General features: G+C 36.0%; 1 protein-coding gene across 1 annotated transcript; it reads left to right on the top strand.

Moving 5' to 3' along the window:
* Positions 1-16,712: 16,712 nt before the first annotated feature.
* On the top strand, positions 16,713-17,027 carry LOC105948937 (uncharacterized). Its single transcript, XM_012972198.2, has one exon. It carries the CDS (start codon positions 16,713-16,715, stop codon positions 17,025-17,027), a length of 315 nt encoding a protein of 104 aa, XP_012827652.2.
* The last annotated feature ends 2,449 nt before the right edge of the window (positions 17,028-19,476 follow it).

Raw genomic sequence — 19,476 nt, forward strand, 5'->3', positions numbered from 1 at the left:
CTTTGTATGGCTTGAAACAATCTCCTAGGCAATGGAATAAGAAATTTGACTCTTGCATGCTTTCTTTGAATTTTAAACGAAGCGACTTCGATCCTTGCCTTTATTTTATGGAGAATGCTCGTATTCCTATGTTTCTGTTAATTTATGTTGATGATATGCTCCTAATTAGTCCTTGCTTGAAATCCATTGATTATATCAAAAAGTGTCTAAGTGAACAATTTGATATGAAGTATTTAGGAGATGCCAAGAAGATTCTTGGAATTAATATTGATAGGGATCGTAGTAATAACACCTTGTTTCTCAATCAAATTTCTTATGTTGAAAAGATCTTGGAAAAATTCTCAATGAATTCTGCTAAATCTGCTTCTGTGCCATTAGCTGCCCATTTTTTGCTAAGTAAGACTCAGTCTCCTTCTACTGAATCTGAAATGAATGATATGCAATCTGTGCCTTACTCCAATGCAATTGGATCTGTTATGTATCTTATGGTTTGTACTCGGCCTGATATTGCATATGCAGTTAGTTGTTTAAGTAGATATATGTCTAATCCCGGTATGCCGCATTGGGAAGCGCTTAAATGGCTTCTTCGTTATTTGAAAGGTTCATTGAACTTGGGATTAAATTTTTCCAAATCTAATAATGGTGTTGAGTTAATCGGATATGTGGATTCTAATTTTGCTAATGATAGAGATAATAGGAAATCTACTACTTCTTATGTGTTTACTTTGTGTGGCTCTTGCATTAGTTGGAAATCTCAGTTGCAACGTATAGTAGCTTTATCTACTACTGAAGCAGAGTACATAGCTGCAACCGAGGCTATAAAAGAAGCACTTTGGCTTAAAGGTCTTCTTAAGGAAATTGGTTTCTTAAATGGAGAAGTAGTTGTCTATTCAGACAGCCAATCAGGTATTCAACTGTGTAAGAACCCGGTCTTCCACGAGAGAACTAAACACATACAAATTAAGTATCACTTTATTCGTAACATAGTGGATCGTGGCAAAATTAGACTTGAAAAGATCCCATCCGAATTTAATCCTGCTGATATGGGTACTAAGTGCCTACCCATCGAAAAATTCAGATCTTGCTTGAAAAATCTGAATTTTGAGACGAAAGGTTGATTTACTTTATGTATTTCATTTTTTATTGCTTTCGTAGAATAGGTTATTTATTTATGCTAATAAATTATGCACTAACTGTTTTTCCCGTTGAGTGCAGGTACAATAAAAACGGCAATGATGATCACATACATTCCCTGTACCATTTGATCCCAGGTGGAGATTGTTGGAAAAGTTGGGCCCAAATGGTCCATATATTGAGACTGGCCCAACACCTCAATTAATTTCGTGGCCCATTCCTCGGAGGCAGCCCAAACATCAAGCTGGCCCAGCAGCTTAAGTTGTAAGTTAATCTGGACCGTCAATTTTTTGAGAGGTAATCTCAGCCCTCCATATGACACATAAATACTCCATCTCTCTTCCATTTCTCCTCCACATCAAACCCTAAAAACGGCTGCACCTCTCCCTCTTTCTCTCTCGAATTTTTCTGCAACAACTCACCGCTTCTGCCGCCGAATATGGCGTTGCTAGAATCGGATGCGAAGAAATCGCTAAATTTGTTGCTCTTCGGGTTTATTTATACCCCTCCTTGAGAGATGAGGGAGATACGACGATAGCTAAGTTATACAGCCCCTTTTCTTGTTCAATTTCCCATTTTTCTTCGTGATTTGAGTGGGTTAACAGATCTGTGTGATTTGTGAGAGTTCTTTGTGAGTTCGGTGTTTCTGTGTGAGAACAAGAAAAGAGGGGTCTTCTGTGGGTTTTAGATCTTGGATATTTCCAAGATCGGTTCTGGGTTCGGGTCGAGAAAAGAGTGAGGAGAGATTGAGTGTTTTTGCTGCGTGTTTGGGCTTGTCACCGGAATCGTTGGCTGCCTCATCCGGGATCGGTGTGTAGCTCGTGGGAACTGTGAACTGAGCCGTGGATTCTCCTCAGATCTGATAGATAGATCTTCTGGGTTAGCATAAATAATAAATATATATTGTGTAATCTTTATTATTTCTGCTTTATTCTTAGAATTGCTTGTACTCCCTAACCCCTTATTCCCATAGGATTTAATCTGTAATTTATTACAGTTTATGTTTATTATTTGGTCTGTAATAACTATTGAGTTCAACGGGTACCCAACAGTACTCTACTATTTTTTTCACCACGCTCCACCAATTTGTATTCCAAAAAAATACTCTTTAATCAAAAGATCTATTTGCCCTTCTACTTTTTGAAAAAAAAAAATTACTGAAAAATAGCACATTTCGAATATTCCTAAACTCACAAACCACGCTATATGAGTAAGAATTGTTATATCGGTGGCATATAAGTAAGAAAATACTTACTAACTGTAGGAAAATGTTCGAGACTAAGTTGGATGTCTTTTGAGGTGGAATGTGATAAAGTTGTTGATAAAGAAACCAAAGAGTATCTTAACGACATTTGAATTTTGATAAATCAAACTTTTGCTCTATTTACCGAGGGCGTTGCACATACAGTATCCGGGCAACATGAGATAACTTTCCAGCTATGTAGCACGTACATTGAAACGCGAACACGGACCGGAAGACATTTAAGAAAAAAATGAAGAAATTTAAAATGACAAAAATAAAAGATTTTATTCAGAAAAAAAAAAAAAAAGTCTTGAGTAATTAAATGTTTTGCAGAAAAAAAAATAAAAATATCAAGATTTCTCAAGTAAAATTGACCGAAAATGTAAAAAAATAGGGTAAATTACAAACACCCCCCCTGAGGTATGGTCAAATTACAAAAACCCCCCTCTTGTTTGGATAATTACATCTACCCCCCTCAACTATGATTTTTTCTTACCTTTATGATGCCAAATTCAACATAGTCATCTAGATTCCCTGAAATGTGCTCTAGTTTGTACTCTTTGTGTAAAAAATACAGTTTTCGATGCACCACAAACTGATATATACAAGCTAAAAATCACATATTATGGTCATCTTGCTTCATAATGTAGAGTTTGAATGGGATAAAACGGGTACAAAAATGATAATATTTCATATAATCTCGAAGGTTCCACTAAATTTTGATGAGTTGAGGGGGTGGTTGTAATTATCCAAACAAGAGGGGTGTTTTTGTAATTTGGTCATACCTCAGGGGGGTGTTTGTAATTTACCCTAAAAAATATAGTGGAAAATGACTCAAACAAACCCTTATATTTATAGACTTGACAGGGGTATTTTTGTCAGATTTTGGAAAAAATATGCCAGTAGGGAGGTACCCACCCGGTGTTTTTCACCGGGTGTAGGGTCGAACAAATCGCGTCAAAACCCCACCTCACCTCTTCTACCCTCGGTACCCGCACCCGTGACATCAGCACTCTCTTGCTGATGTCATATCACTCAACTGTCACACCTCAGCCTCCCGAGTTGATCCGTCCACCCGAGTTGACCCGTCTCGACGAGTCGACTCGCTCTCCAAGGAAGATCCGTTTGCACGTTCAAAACTGGGTGACGTCATGCCAAACCTTGATGACGTACGCCTCCCGTCCCTCATTTTCCGTGCACAGCCAAAGCACCAGAAGCTCACTTTGTCCTCGGGAAGCGCGCCATGCACTTTTTTTCATTTAAATTTCCGCCAACAAGTCCGAATTTCACGAAATTTGCGCCGGCGGCTTCTAAATTTTCCACACCACCGCGTGTAGCTCTAAATTGTTTTAAATTTTTTTTCACCGTCCAACTCAAAAATTAATTCAACGGCTTCGTTGCACAATTCACTGAAGTCAAGTAATTTTTTTTCGATAAATCGGCCTTCTCGAGACGCGCTTTGATTTGAACAACCGTTAAACTTCCGCCCTCGAAATTGGAGCGTCCGCCACCGCGTTTGGGGCCTTGGAATTCCGTACGAATCCAAACCTCGAGGGTCGCACCTACACGAGCCCCTAAAATACTTGAATTTCCTTCGACTCCTCGAGGCATGGGAATTTCAATCGCCGAAACAACAAGGATGCTCCGCTAACATCGCCTCGGCAAGACCCCTATGGCCAACTTCTAAATTCGAGGCTACCTTGGGACTCCATAAATAAAAAAAATTATGCATCCTCGAGAGACCATTTCTAAGTTACTCCCAAGCAGGTCCGCTTGCCCGTGACCCAACTTGGGAGTGGGGGCTTAATGATGTGCCTAATTAGGTTTTTGGCCCATAAAAGCCCAAATAAACCCAATCTTATTCATAAAAGTAAGGTTGCTCCGGGTAAAATCCTAGGGTTTTTTTCCCGCTCATTTAATGGTTATAATTGCCATTTGCTTGATTAATTTCTTTTATTATTTTATTTAGTTAATTTATTAAAATCAATTGTAACAACTAATTCTCCATATTTCCTTCCCCGAATTCCTTCCCACAAATCTAAAGATACGTATATTTCTCCATCAACATTCTCCCTTCCCACTTCTCTATATGTATCGTTTTTAATTATCATCTTCACGCCCGAAATTTGTGGAATTAATTATAGATACGATAAGATTTGAGGCATGATTTGTTTAAGTTTATAAATTTATTCTTTTCCAAAACCCTGTAACACAAGGTTGCTACAAAATGGGGCTGAAAAATCGTACGTATCGCATTGATGGCAGTTGCTCAATTCCAAGTTCATTTTGGTTCCTCTTTTGAATAAAAAAATATTCTTTGATTAGTTTTTGTAAGTCATTCGAAAGATTTATTGATGTGATAAGTTTTTTGCTTTGTAAATCGTTGAACATAATTGTCTATATGTGAGTTTTTTGTTTGATGTTTACTGTCAATTTTTCAGATTGTTTCTCCGAATGTGATTCATAAGAGGCAGATGCAGTCATGACGAGCGACATCATGTTTTCAAGAAAAAAAGGAAATTTTTTAATGTGACCGGTAAGAGGCAAATATGACGTTCATAACTTTGTTTTTTACATGTACAATTCATATGGACTTCGATCTCTCTTTATTATAATTACTCCCTCTCTCTCGAGAAAGTTTCCTTAGGTATTCTGAAAAACTCTCTTCTCGAATTGTTGGAGGTGACTGCATTAAATTATTCTTTTTGGATTGTTACGTTCTTTTCATGAATGTTTATCTACATTTTTGTTTTCATGTCGAAGGGCCACTTTTCGAAGAATCCTGAAACTCCTTCTATGGCACTAAAATGTGTGTGTATGTTTGTACATATATTACTCTGCGCTCTTACTGTGTAAATCATTATGCAAGTTCAACAAAGATGTCAACAACTTACAATATATCCTGTCCCATAATCTTCTATTTATTGAAGGTAAGATTGTGTTTTTCATATGTTTTATTGCCCCATTATCTAATTCAATGCTAAGAAATGGCAAAAGCTGGTGATATATGCTGCCCAAGGCTGGAAAGAAGAAACAGAGAATATTTTTAGAGTTGTTTTTTTTCCTTTTTTGTTTCTTTTTGTTTTATTTTGCAATTTTAATGATTATCAATGATATTATCATCGTATATAGATTAACTATTCAAGTTAAGAAAATGATTTTATCTGATTTTAGTTTATTAAGTTATATACTTCTTTTATCATTTTTTGCTTTTTTAATCTATATTTATTTGCTTATGTTTACTCTAGATTTATATTTTATTGTTTTTCTATACTCATATTCTCTCATGTTTTACTATTCAAGGCTTGAAAAAAATTATTAGGAGATTAAATTTGTCCAAATATTTCCGATTGTAACTTTTTATTCAAGTATCTTTGAAATATTTTCTCTTAAGAAAATATATAATTATCAATGCAATTATATTCCCAAAATGAATAGTGTATGTTTAACTTAATTTTATTGATAAAATAATTATATGCCTCATGATTGAAATTAGTGGAATTTTTACTTTGTAATAATTCTTCGATTTCGTAATTAATCTCATGCATCATCTTCTTTGTGGCTTTTGAGCTGCTATTATTGTCACCCATCTCATGATCGTTTACGGTCTCTTCATAATAGTTAATTAACAATCCTTCATTTAACAAATATAGATCTAGGGCCCGTATAATCTACCTAATTTTTTTTGTAAAATTCCGTGCATCGCACGGGTTAAATTACTAGTTAATAACAAAAACCCAGTTTTTACCTACTACTAAAATTCCATATGATATTAGTTAAAATTTATTGTCCCACATCGGATTTCTACAAGAAGTCTATCTATTATCTCACCTATAAATATGTGATTTAACTAATATATTGAGATACCCAGACAATTAATTAATATTAGTTGTTTATATTATGATAGTTTTCTGACTTGAGCTAGTATTTTCAACTCTTTTATAAGACTAAGGAGTGGGATTACCTCGACACAAGTGACTGTGACCCTTGGCATTCCCTATCAGTGCGAGTTCAAAGATTCTTGAGCAGCATCACATGCAAATAACTAATTAAATATTGCCTTGATTACTTGACTAACATATACACACACGTTCTCACACACACACATACACACACACACACATATATATATATATATATATATATATATATATATATATATATATATATATATATATATATATATATATATATATATATATATATATATATATATATTATCATTAATACTTAGTCAACCAACTTACATAATTAATAAGTCCTAGAATAATAATTTACGTAAATTAATTCACATAGTTAGATAAAAAGCACATATATCTTCACGTAAGTAGCATAATAAGTAAAAATACTCGACATAGGCTTCCATTCGGGAATCTTTTAGTTCGTACAAATTTGAGAACATTCCATATAATCTAGAAGATTCCATTAAATTTGACACCATAGGGAATTCATAATTGAGGGGTGATTGTAAATACCTAAACATAAAAGATTGACAAAAAATTATTTTCATGTTTATTTTGGGAATTATTTAGAGTCCTATGTATGTAATATTCTTATTAGAACTTTGATTTATTTCCATGTATCTTATTCTAGTTAGGTCTCTTTGTACTTATCTAGAATAGAGTTAGAAATCGGCTAGGATTCTACTTACCTAGTTATACAATTTCTTGGAGATCAAGCAAGGGTTTGGGAGGCTAAATTTGTGCCTATATAAAGCCTCACAAGTCATTGAAGATCTCAACACTTTTATTGGAGAAAAACCTCTCATTGTATTGAACCTGTGCTAGGGCAGTCTGCGGAGCAGGGCTGTGCCATCGTTGCGTGTGCCAACATATACAGAGTTGTTGTATAGATCTCGGGAGAGGCCATCCGCGTTTTTGAAGGGAGTTCAGGCTTGAAGAAGGTTCAACGCACGCGGAGTGGAGCTGCTGTAGAGAGAGACACGAAGTTCGACTTGTGTACAAGAACGGCGTAAAATTAAAGATGGAGTCTTTATTATTTTTAATAAGTCCTATTAATGTACACTGTAAATCTGAACTAGTGAAATCGTGTTTGCAGGTTCACGTGGATGTAGGGCACATTTGTGTCGGAACCACATTAATTTCTTGTATTCATTTATTTGGTTTCAGTAGTTTATAACCGTGTTAACACAAGAATTATAGTTGTAACTCAATACTGTTCCCACAACTATCTGTTACAACTTCGGTTAATTGATTTCTATAGGCATATAAATCTACAATTGTTATCAGAGCCTCTCATTAGATATACATAGTGTGTGATTTTGGGAATTTGATTTATTTGCCATTTATCTTCCATAGGAACTATGAATGCTCATATGGAAGGCAGTACCACGACTCGCCCACCACTGCTTACTAGAACCAATAACTCTTATTGGAAGACCAAGATGAAGATGTTCATCAAGTCAATAGATGAAGATGCATGGCGCACAGTTCTGACTGGGTGGAAACGTCCTGTTGCCACAGATGAAAAAGGAATCGAAACTGAGAAGCATGAAAGAGACTGGAACAAAGCCGAGCAGATTGCGGCAAACAACAATTCCAAAGCCTTGAATGCTATATTCAACGGGATTGACATCAACCAATTCAAGACAATCTCAGCATGTGAGTGTGCCAAGGAAGCATGGGAAAAACTTCAAACAACATATGAGGGGACTACCTCTGTCAGATTATCAAAACTTCAGATGCTTACTACTCGCGTTGAGGATCTTCGGATGGAGAAAACTTAAACTGTGAGCGATTTCAACTCCAAATTATGCGACATTGCAAATGAAGCCCATGGCCTCGGTGAAACTTACCCTGAAGTAAAACTTGTTCGTAAAGTGCTAAGATCTATGCCAGACCGGTTTGCATATAAGGTCACTACTATAGAGGAAGCAAGTGATGTGGACTTATTGCGGCTTGAAGATCTGATCGGAAATCTACAGACTTTTGAAAACAAGTTGAACATCAGTAAAATGGATAAATAGAGAAAAATCGCTTTATAAACTGTGTCTGTTGCGACACCATCCGTGCCCTCAGTTCCCATGACAACACTCGAAGTCAAGCTAACAAAATCCATGTCTCTAATAGTCAAAAACTTCGGAGAACTCGTGAAAAGTAATGGACATCTTACAAGTTTTGAAAGAAAACCTAGAAGTCCTACAAACAAGCAATAAGTAGGACGGGAATTCGATGTAGAGAATGTCATGGCTATGGTCATATTCAAGCTGAATGTGCAAACACTCTGAAGAAGCAAGAAATTCCACTTACTACAACCTGGATTGACGATAACTTTGAATCTGACGATGAAAGTGAAATAAGTGATGCTGAAACAAGTATTAACTTCTACGGTACGTGCATGATAACTGAAGTGACACAGGATGATGTCATATGCACTGTGCCACCACACCTCAGGTATGCTACTCGTAAACTCGAGAATCATACAAATCTTAATACAACTTTTCTGTCCACATGAGAAGAAGATTCAGAGGATGATGAAGAATGCTCCATTGAGAAGATTCAGCAGCAACTGAACGATCTTATAAAGCATTTTCATGAGGTTGGTGATGAAAACAGGTGTTTGAAGGAGAAAGTGAAGGAACTGGAAGAGGAGAATGAAGCAGTCACAGTCAAATTGAAGGCCAGAATCAATGAGCTTGAATTAGAAAATGAGGCACTTGAGGTAAAACAGGATTTTTCCCTGTAGGATATTGACAATCTAAAAGAATTGCCGAGACATTTGCAAAACTACGATTGCAATATAGCAAGGCAGATCAAGAGAAGTCCTGCTTCAAAGAAAAATGTTGAACCCAACCTCAAGCGTGACAACATCCCTGTTGCAACAACGTCAGAGGCATTAGTCAATAAGTTAAATCGCACTGCGATCTTCCTTCAAACATGTTAGATGAAATTTTAAATGCTCATCCCTCAAATCCTGATAAACTTGATCTTGGCTATACATGGAGTAAGTTCGATGGTAAACCGAATCCGAATCGAAAAATTAATTTTGTGAATAATACTGTCAAACCTACTCCACAACATGTTGCCTCACAGTTTTATACAAAAAAATTTGTGCGAACTTGTCATTATTGTCTCAAAGTAGGACATGTTAGGACAAAATGCTTTAAAAGATGGAAATTGATTAATAAGAGTTTAGCATATCAATCATCCAATTCCGTTGCATGAGATCACAATTCCCAAAGAAGATACTCTGATAATAAATGGATGAATAAGTATAATGCAAACTGCTTTCCTGCTATTCTTTCTTTAAAAGCATGTACTACTAACTCTTGGTATTTTAATAGTGGTTGCTCCAAGCATATGACAGGTGTACATAATTAATTACAGAACCTGCATAATGTGTCTGGTGAACTAGTTACTTTTCGTGATGGAAACAAGGCCTTTGTGAAAGGAGAAGGTAACTTGGATGTTGGAGGATTACCTAACCTTGACAATGTTCAGTATGTAGAGGGTTTGAAATCAAACCTACTCAGTGTAAGTCAGCTATGTCATCTATACGACTCAGTGTTGTTCACCAAGCGTAAATGTGAAGTGTGTGATCAAAACAACAGGTGTGTTCTATCTGGTTATAGATCCTCTGATAATTGTTATAAAATTGATCAAACTGATTAAGTTGAACAGTGTCACCTCACCACCTCTGATATCACAGATCTGTGCTGTCATCGACTAGGAATTTGAATTTTCAGGATGTAACACGAAATATCAATGGAGGTTGTGTGAAAGGTGTTCCCCAACTAAACTCCAATGCACCAGATTCATGTGGCGACTTTCTACTGGGGAAAAAAATTGAGAGCATTGGAAGAGAAATACCAGAAGACAAAATCACAGAAGTATCAGCGCCGACATCTGATTTCACGACTGAAGATGTTACCACTAGTAAAGAAGGTATGAAAACTTGCAATAAGCCCAAGGTTGACTACCAAGAAATGATCAGGTATGTCTATTTCACTTCCACTGTTAAACCAAAAAATATAAAAGAAGCAATTCTTGATCAATTTTGGATGTTAGCCATGCTTGAGGAACTTGAGCAGTTTTCTCGAAATGACATGTGCGAACTGGTTCTGAGTGATGACAAGGTAAAACAACTAGATGACGGGATATTTATCTCACATAGCAAATATGCCAAGAACGTGGTAAGTAAATTTGGGTTGAAAAAGGCAAAGCCTTTAACAACAAATGAGCTCAATTGAGAAGTTGGGACGTGATTGTGATGGCACAGACGTTGATTCCACACTATATAGGAGCTTGATAGGAAGTTTGTTTTATCTTACTGCTAGTAGAGATGATATTTGTTTCAGTTTAGGTATTTGTGCTAGGTACCAAGCAAGAGAGAGTCATTTGATTGGTGTAAAGCGCATTATCCGATATGTTAGTGGAACAACCGAATTGAGAATATGGTATTCAAAAGATACTAACAATTGTCTTGTAGGGAACAATGATGCTGACTAGACATGAGATGTGGATGACAAAAAAAAAACACCACAGGAGGTTGTTTCTACATGGGTAACAATTTGGTATCTTGGTACAGTAAGAAACAAAATTGCATTTCCTTATCTACTGCTGAGTCTGATTACATAGCTGCAGGTAGCTGTTGCACTCAACTCCTTTGGATGAAACATATGTTAAATGACTGTGACTTTCGTAAAAAAAGAGCTGCATGTCTTTTGTGATAATGAGAGTCCCATAAATATTTCAAAACCATGTTCAGCATTCTAGGACAAAACTTATAGATATTCGTCATCATTTCATCAGGAATTTAGTAGAACAGAAACGTGTGACCATAGACTATGTGTCCACAGACATTCAGTTAGCTGATATTTTCACAAAGCCCTTGGATTTCCTTAGATTTGATTCCTTGCGTAAAGCGCTTGGAATTTGCAATGTGAAAAATTAAGCTATAAAAATGATAGCAATCATCTTCTTATTCTGTCTGATCTACTAATCGGACATATTATGTGTCAACTTCTAATGTGATAACATCGCACAACTTATGTTCATCCTTGTTTTGCTGGGAATAGTAGTTATGGGGGTATCATTTTGACTAACTGTGGTTTGATAGTTTTTGTGGATTAACCTTTTGTTTCCGCGGTAAGTTCCGATAGAAGAATGTTGCCCCCTCTATCGGGAGTGATCAATGCCTATTGGTCTCATTCATCTCAAAGATCATACTTCTATAGGAAGAATTATGCCATTTGCATATGCATTCCCGACTTCTAATTAATAGCTATGTGAATTCTTAAGAATGTTGCCCTCCTAATATTGGGTTGAACTTCATGTCAACAAATCTCAAAAGAAAAAAAAAACAAGGGTGTGATTTTTTTTGGGATGTTGTTCAGGTTAGTATTAGTGAAATTCTTATTGAAGTTCACGATCGAATTGATGTGCTAATCGCAAATGCATTCATAACCCCATTAAAATACGTAATTTATGATTTCTTGAGTATGGTCATGGGGCTTTAGGTATATCTTGCATGCAAGAGCATGTTGGTGTTCTTCTAAAGTGTCTTGCTCTAATTTCTTTTGGTTAATCCTTGAAAACAAGGCACTCTACATTTTTGTTGTTGTGACTTCCTTGGTTTTCTTTCCTTGTAAAACTTGAGTTCTACATACTGCTGCAATATCCCTATATATATATATATATATATATATATATATATATATATATATATATATATATATATATATATATATATATATATATATATATACACACACACACACATATATACTTCTTTTATTTTTTCAAATCTCTGGAAATCTAGGGTTTCTGAGTTTATTATGGCCTCTGGCTGACTGTTGACACATGGCTGTCTTGATACGTGATCTGTTTCGAATCCCTGAAGGAGCGTGTGGGAATATACTTCTGTTTTATTATTATGTTTGTAGGATCTGTTTCTATCCTGTCAACAGATTTGAAAATATCTTTGGTTAATTTGAAGAGGAGTCCCATGTTTTTCAAAAAGTTGTGCACTAGATACTCGTGTTTCGAGTTCCTAGGATGTTTCAATATTTCATCTGCCCCACTTCTCTCTCAATCTCTCTCTATGTTTTTCGAAAGCTACTCGTCTCTTCTCTTTTTTGTGCTCCTTACTATAGAAAGAGACAAATCGGTCGAGGGGTCTAATATGAGGAAACACAAACCACTCTCCATCGTCGTCCGACGAGAAGTCTGGAAAAACGTCAAAGTCTGTGACAACAACAGTGGTCTCTGTAGTTCTCATCTCTCTTGTGGCCACAAATCCGGAGCCCACGGTCACACATGTGCAGTCAACAGCCCTAAGCTCCAAATAAGGTGTTTTCTCTAATCCGGTGGACAATATTCTGGTTGAAATTGATCATTCCATGTCTAAGGGAGAAGACGTTGGTGGTGAAGACCATGTCGCAATTGAAGAAGCTACTTTCAGCGCCCCTGTGCAGCTTCGTTGACCTCAAAGGAAGTTCGAGAGCATTTATGTTCTTAAGGATGAGTTATACTCTTCGAGTGGTCACCAATCTCTTTCTGAGCACACTTATGCTGCCTTTACTGCCGTTCATCCAACTAGGTCTGAGTCATCAGAATCTTCACCAGAATCCTAACTTTTTGTTGGTTCTCCGTTGTTGGGTCTCGAGGTTATTTGCGAAGTGAAATTTTCCATGTGGCTTCTGAATTGGATATAGATTTTTACATGCGTAAGAATCAAATCACCGTTAAGCCCTCTGTGTCAAAGGACACCATAGCTTTTGTGATCACTATAGGATGAGTTTCTCTGAAGTATTCCTCATGATATCTTTATCGACATTGGGGAGTACATTTTTGCCCAAATTGGAGCTCTTGCTAACTCTCGCTTAAAAAGTTGGAGTGTCTGTCTTTTCCCTCGTTGATCTATCACTCGCTGTCATAACATTTTTTAGAGGCAGCTTCAGCTTCTATGCCTCAACGACTAATCACTATTCATCCTAAGGTATTGTTTGATCATTTTTTATGATCCTCAAGAAGATGATTTGTCTGTGATCCAGGTTACTCCCAAGGGAAAAAGAGTTCACGTAATGATTCTGCTTCTATGACCTCTACTGTTTCTCATGAAATTGGTGCCTCAATGAGGATTTCACAACATTTCAAGTGAGCATTACAGCTGTTCTCACAACATGAATGAACAAGTTGCAACTTTGGCACAGTCTGGTCAGAAAGGGAGAGTAGCAACAACTGCAGATGCCCCAGCAAAAACTGCCATACACAAGGGACAAACTTATATGAGGAATCAACAGTCCACAACCGCAAGACAAAGTCTCCAACAGTTCTCACGATGAGGATCTGCTATCCGACTATGATCATTGATGGAAGATTTCTTGAAAAACCTTTCGTTGTTTTTTGTTTGTCATTTTGGACTGCTTTAATTTACTTCCTTATTTAGGACTGTTATAATTATGATTATTCTCCTGCCTTTTGGTTATGGGCTTTGTTATCTTTATTTTGTGCCTTGTGCTTATTTTTGGATAACTTTGTGCTGCAGGAAATTTCTGTGTTACAACATTTATGTGTTGCAACTTCTATTGTGCTAACAGTCTATGATACAGGGGGAGTTAATCATTTCTGCAGGGGGAGTTAGTTTTGGAATTATAAGATTGACAAAGATTTATTTCCATGTTTATTTTGGAAATTATGTAGAGTCATATGTTTGCAATATTCTTATTAGGACTTTGATTTATTTCCATGTATCTTATTCTAGTTAGGTCTCTTTGTATTTATTTAGAATAGAGTTAGAAATCGGCTAGGATTCTACTTACCTAGTTATACGATTTCTTGGAGATCAAGCAAGGGCTGGGGAGGGTAAATTCGTGCCTATATAAAGCTTCACAAGTCATTGAAGATCTCAGCACTTTTATTAGAGAAAACCCTCTCATTGTATTGAACCTGTGCTAGAGCAGTCTGCGGAGCAGGATTGTGCCATCGTTGCGTGTGCCAACATATACAGAGTTGTTGTATAGATCTCGGGAGAGGTCATCCGCGTTTCTGAAGGGAGTTCAGGCTTGAAGAAGGTTCAACGCACGCGGAGTGGAGCTGCTGTAGAGAGAGACACGAAGTTCGAGTTGTGTACAAGAACGGCGTAAAAATTAAAGAGGGAGTCTTTATTATTTTTAATAAGTCCTATTAATGTACTCCCTCCATTCCATTTTAATTGTCTTTCTAGAGATTTTTTTTTTCATTTCAAAATAATTGTCACTTTAGAATCCAATGAAGTATTTATTGTGTTTTCTCAACTATGATCTTATTACTATTAAGAGAATTAATGGTTAAACATTTAATAAAAGTGGTTTTTTAGTTATTTTATTATGATTTTTCTAGAATCCATGCACAATTATTAGTTTTCTTAATATGTGTGAATTAGCCCAAAAAGACAATTAAAATGGAATGGAGGGAGTACACTGTAAGTCTGAACTAGTGAAATCGTGTTTGCAGGTCCACGTGGATGTAGGGCACATTTGTGTGTGAACCACATTAATTTCTTGTGTTCATTTATTTGCTTTCAGTAGTTTATAACTGTGTTAATACGAGAATTATAGTTGTAACTCAATACTGTTCCCACAACTTAACTGTTACAACTTAGGTTAATTGATTTCTATAGGCATATAAATCTACACATTCCACGCATTTTTCGTCTGTATTTTTATTCCGCATTTTCGTCGGCATTTTTCCACAAATCAGTCTCTGCGCTGCTAATCAGGTTAAATTCCTTTCCTCTGATTTCCTGTTTGATCAATGGTTTTTTATATTAATAGTAATATTCTGTTTTCCATCTTAGCAATGGCGCGGAAGAGAGATCGGCTGTGATGGATGCCATGGCAGAACGTGGAGATTTGGCTGTAAAGTTCAGTTTGGCGGAGTGGAAAGTCAATCTAGCTGAACAAGCAGTTGAAGCGAATTTTGATTTGATGATTATTATTATTATTATTATTATTATTATTATTATTATTATTATTATTATTATTATTATTATTATTATTATTATTATCATCATCATCATCCATCATCATCCATCATCATCCATCATCATTTTATTATGATCCATCATCATCATCATCATTATGATCCACCACCATCATCATCATCATCATCATCATCATCATCATCATCATCATCATCATCATCATCATCATCATCATCATCATCATCATCATTATTATTATTATTATTATTATTATTATTATTATTATTATTATTATTATTATTATTATTATTATTATTATTATTATTATTATTATTATTATTATGTATGCCTTAGGATAAGATATGTGGTAGAAGCGCACTTCGTTTTGTTCAAATTTTGATGGTTGATTATGCGATATCATTCGTTCTGTTATCTGTTTACGGGGTATGTTTTTTCTGAAGATGATTTAGATTTTAGATGGCTGTAGCTCTGTTTTTATGACTTTATGTTTCTTTTATTTAATTGTTGCGGTGGTTCTCCTATCTCTATATTTGTTATATCCTTTTGTATCCAGTTTCTTCTCCTGACAATTGTGCTATATCTACTCTTTTTTTTTTTCAATAATGTTCTTGTTTCTACAAAACTATATCTATATTTCTAACTACATAATACTTTTGAATGTAAACCTTAACGATTTGAAAAGGAATGTAAACCTTAACGATTTGAAAAGGAATAATTTAACACGAGATCGAATAATGACTATAAGTCGTATATGTCTCACTCGGTGTAGTATTAATTTAGTAGATAATTTATACCCTTTAGTCTAGGAATTTAAGTAGGAAATCTATATTGATCTATTTTTCGAAACATTTGGGAACAGAGTAATGAATGCTCTTTGCATTAGTTGTTGATGAGGACTCGAGCGCCCAAGAAGCTTGAAGAGCCATCTCTCCATGTAGTTGTAGACATGCTGGCCAGCTGTATATTATCAAACGTGATAATTATTAGTAAATAAACTCAAAGCGGATCGTATATTCTGAATTTCATATAAAAGTGGAATTAAAATTGATATTAGAAAGAAAAAAGAATTTCACGGACAACTGATTGCAGCTTTAACTGATGATCCCTGATAAACACAAAAACATGGCTCGAACAGTTCAATTTCTCCGGCACTCCAGAGTCCAGAGTGAAGGGGTCCATCACTAAAGGGTGAAACTGAATTTGCCACTATTATGCGATTAGACAGGGCTTTCACGTTGGAATTAGTAAATTTTCCATTCGGTGAAGAAGTATGTGAATCGGATCAAATCTTTTGAAAAGAAAGCTAATTTAACTACATAAAGCTTTTCGGTAGTCATGCCCAAGATTTTATATGAATATGTAACAGTTTAAATAGAATTATGAACTAAAAATGGTTTTTCAAGTGGACCACGTTCCTCCAAGAAGAAGCTATAATAGCTACCCGAGGTCATCTTATTCGAAGCCTAATTTACACCACGGAACAACACAAGACGGTATAATTAGAAGTACTCTGAGTGCAAGAATGAGTATCGAATGGCGGAAGATTTTTCGCGGAAAATCTTTGACGGATGACGTTTTGATGATAATATTTGTTGTTGAGGAAGAGGCAATGATTCAAGTTAGGAGAATGAATGAGATGGAAATTGTTAGGAGAAAAAGTGCTATGAGGAGGAGGAAAAAGCTTGGTCCAAGTCCTTTGAGTTGAATGGTGTTGGTTGAGGAGGGGGGATATTAAGCATATATTATATGAGAGGTGATTATAAGTTTGATTTCCTTTTATTTGTTTTTTTTTTCTTCCCACTCTAATTTTGTATTCGAATTGGTTTTTTTTTTTTTTTAATTTGCTTGGTGTTTTTTGATGGGATGAGTTATATTTTAGCCATTTTTCCTAATTTATGTTTATGTGGATTAATCAAGAAAAAAAATAAAAAGGTTGAGTGAATAGATAGTAATATTAAAAGACGGGAAAAATATACCTCAATACCAATTTTATATTTGGTCCTCCATGTTAAACAAAAAACACATTTAGTCTCTTATGTTGAAAAAATTCAACACTTTTAGTCATTCAAAACTTTCTTGTGCCCATGTGCGAACCCACTCGAGCCCTTGAGATATTTCTACATTCACTTAAACCCACCGCAGAGGCTAGGGTTATAAGCTTGTGTTAAGTCACTTTTGTGCGTGTTTCACAAGATATATAAATCCTATTTATATGCTTCTTGTGAAAACCCTAACAGGCCTTAAGTTGGGCTAGGCCCAGCAGCTTAAGTCCACTCTCTTTCTCCGTTCGTTTCTAACAAACGAATGCTCACAAAAATATAACAATTATATTTTGACAACGAGCACAAATTCTCGTTGATACGAGTACCACTTTGCAATTTACCAATTTCCGAAATTGAAAACCCTAATTTAGAACTTGCCAAATCGGGAAACTTCCCAATATAGAAAGTTCATTAAATTTCCGTCAGAATCTTTCCTCTATTTATTCTCTTCCGTAATTTAAAATTACGAATGTTGGACTCAATCATATTGACTTTCAATTACACTAAGATTAACTAATTAATCTTAGCTCGTTGCATTAAGGATCTCAAGTACACGAGCAGTGTGACCCTCGATGGTTCAGGTGTAAGCTAGTCGTGGGTCCACAACCCATTGTGGTTTAAACTCGTCGCTAGAGTTATAATTAAGTTGAATCTAGTTTCAACTTAACTACCCAACGAATCAAGATTGGCGTCTAGCAACTACGCGTCATGATTCCCTAGATACAAATGAAGTGCCTGCAAGAACCGTGTGATATAGTTAACGTATAGTACGATCCCTTCGATACATATATCCCGATTGAACTAGAGGCACTGGTTCATCGAGACCTCTTTATGAGTTCAATAACTGTGTGGACGTTCTTGATCACATAACATGTTCGTGTCTGACTTAGAGAAACATATTTCTCTAATCAATACACTTTCAGCTGTGGCCACAGACTTAATGGATTATAAATTGTAAGAACACACAGGATATCCATGACTGATCAAGCGATCGAATCCCCTACTACAATGCACAGACCTCCAACTAGATTTCGGACTGCACGAACACTGGCCCTTGGGGCGGTCCTCGGTGGAACTCAGGGACAGGTCACGATACAGCTGGTCCTCTAGTGAAGTCACGGTGATGTCTGGGTCTTAAGGATTAGTGGTGTACAACTATATCATAGAAACCTCTACTCGATTATTGGGAACCACTTAGAGATCTCTAGATTGAGGGAGTTCAGTGAACTCATCAACTTATGAGCACCTACTTATGTATGCCGATGTCACAACACCGTTGACTGATGAGACGCAGTACAAATACACTAAGTGCTAGTCTCGAATGGGAAAGACCGATATCCTCATTAGTGGCGTAACCCGTTGACTAGGAACTATGTTTAACAGTTACTATACTTAAATAAATAATCTCACGTCTACTATATTTATTTATAATTAAGTAACTGTAAGGACTACATCTATGCTTATGCAAGGGACAAAGATATAGAATGCCAAAGGGGATTTTATCATTAATACGAAATAGATTATTTATGAGTAGCGTGACAAAACACAACAATTAGTTGGCTCTTCGGTTACCTACTCTAACAACGAGCACCTTTTCTCTTTTCTCTTCGGCTGAGTCTTCTTATCCTTCATCAATAGTGGAATCAATATCTAGTGTTGCCGGATCAATAACCTCATCAGGTTCAGTATATTGAACACAATCTCCTTTTTTCCCCATTATTTGCTTCCCTAGCTTTGAACTTATTTTCTTGATACATTGATAGAAGAGCCTTCGTTTTCATCATCTTTTCTGAGGTTTCCGAACCCAAAGTTGCAGTCAATGATCTCTTCCTCACAACTATCATCGAGATATAAAGGATTTTGGGGGTCTATTATTCTGGAAAATAACAATTAACAAGATTTTCAGATAAGAGAGAAAAGGAACCAAATCCCTACGACTAATTCCCTAAAGAATTGAGTGAAGAGCATCTACATCTTTTTTAGACATCTTCTCCGGCAAAATCCTAAAGCAGCAGTTACATCTAAATCCTATGTTACGGTTTTAACGGTAAGCTATATACTTTTTTCTGTTCAACATTGACTCCTAAAAATATCGTTACTATCGCTGATAAT

Source organism: Erythranthe guttata, chromosome 9 (genome assembly GCF_056151865.1).
Source record: "Erythranthe guttata isolate IM_541 chromosome 9, IM_541, whole genome shotgun sequence".
In the NCBI taxonomy this organism is placed as follows: Eukaryota; Viridiplantae; Streptophyta; class Magnoliopsida; order Lamiales; family Phrymaceae; genus Erythranthe; species Erythranthe guttata.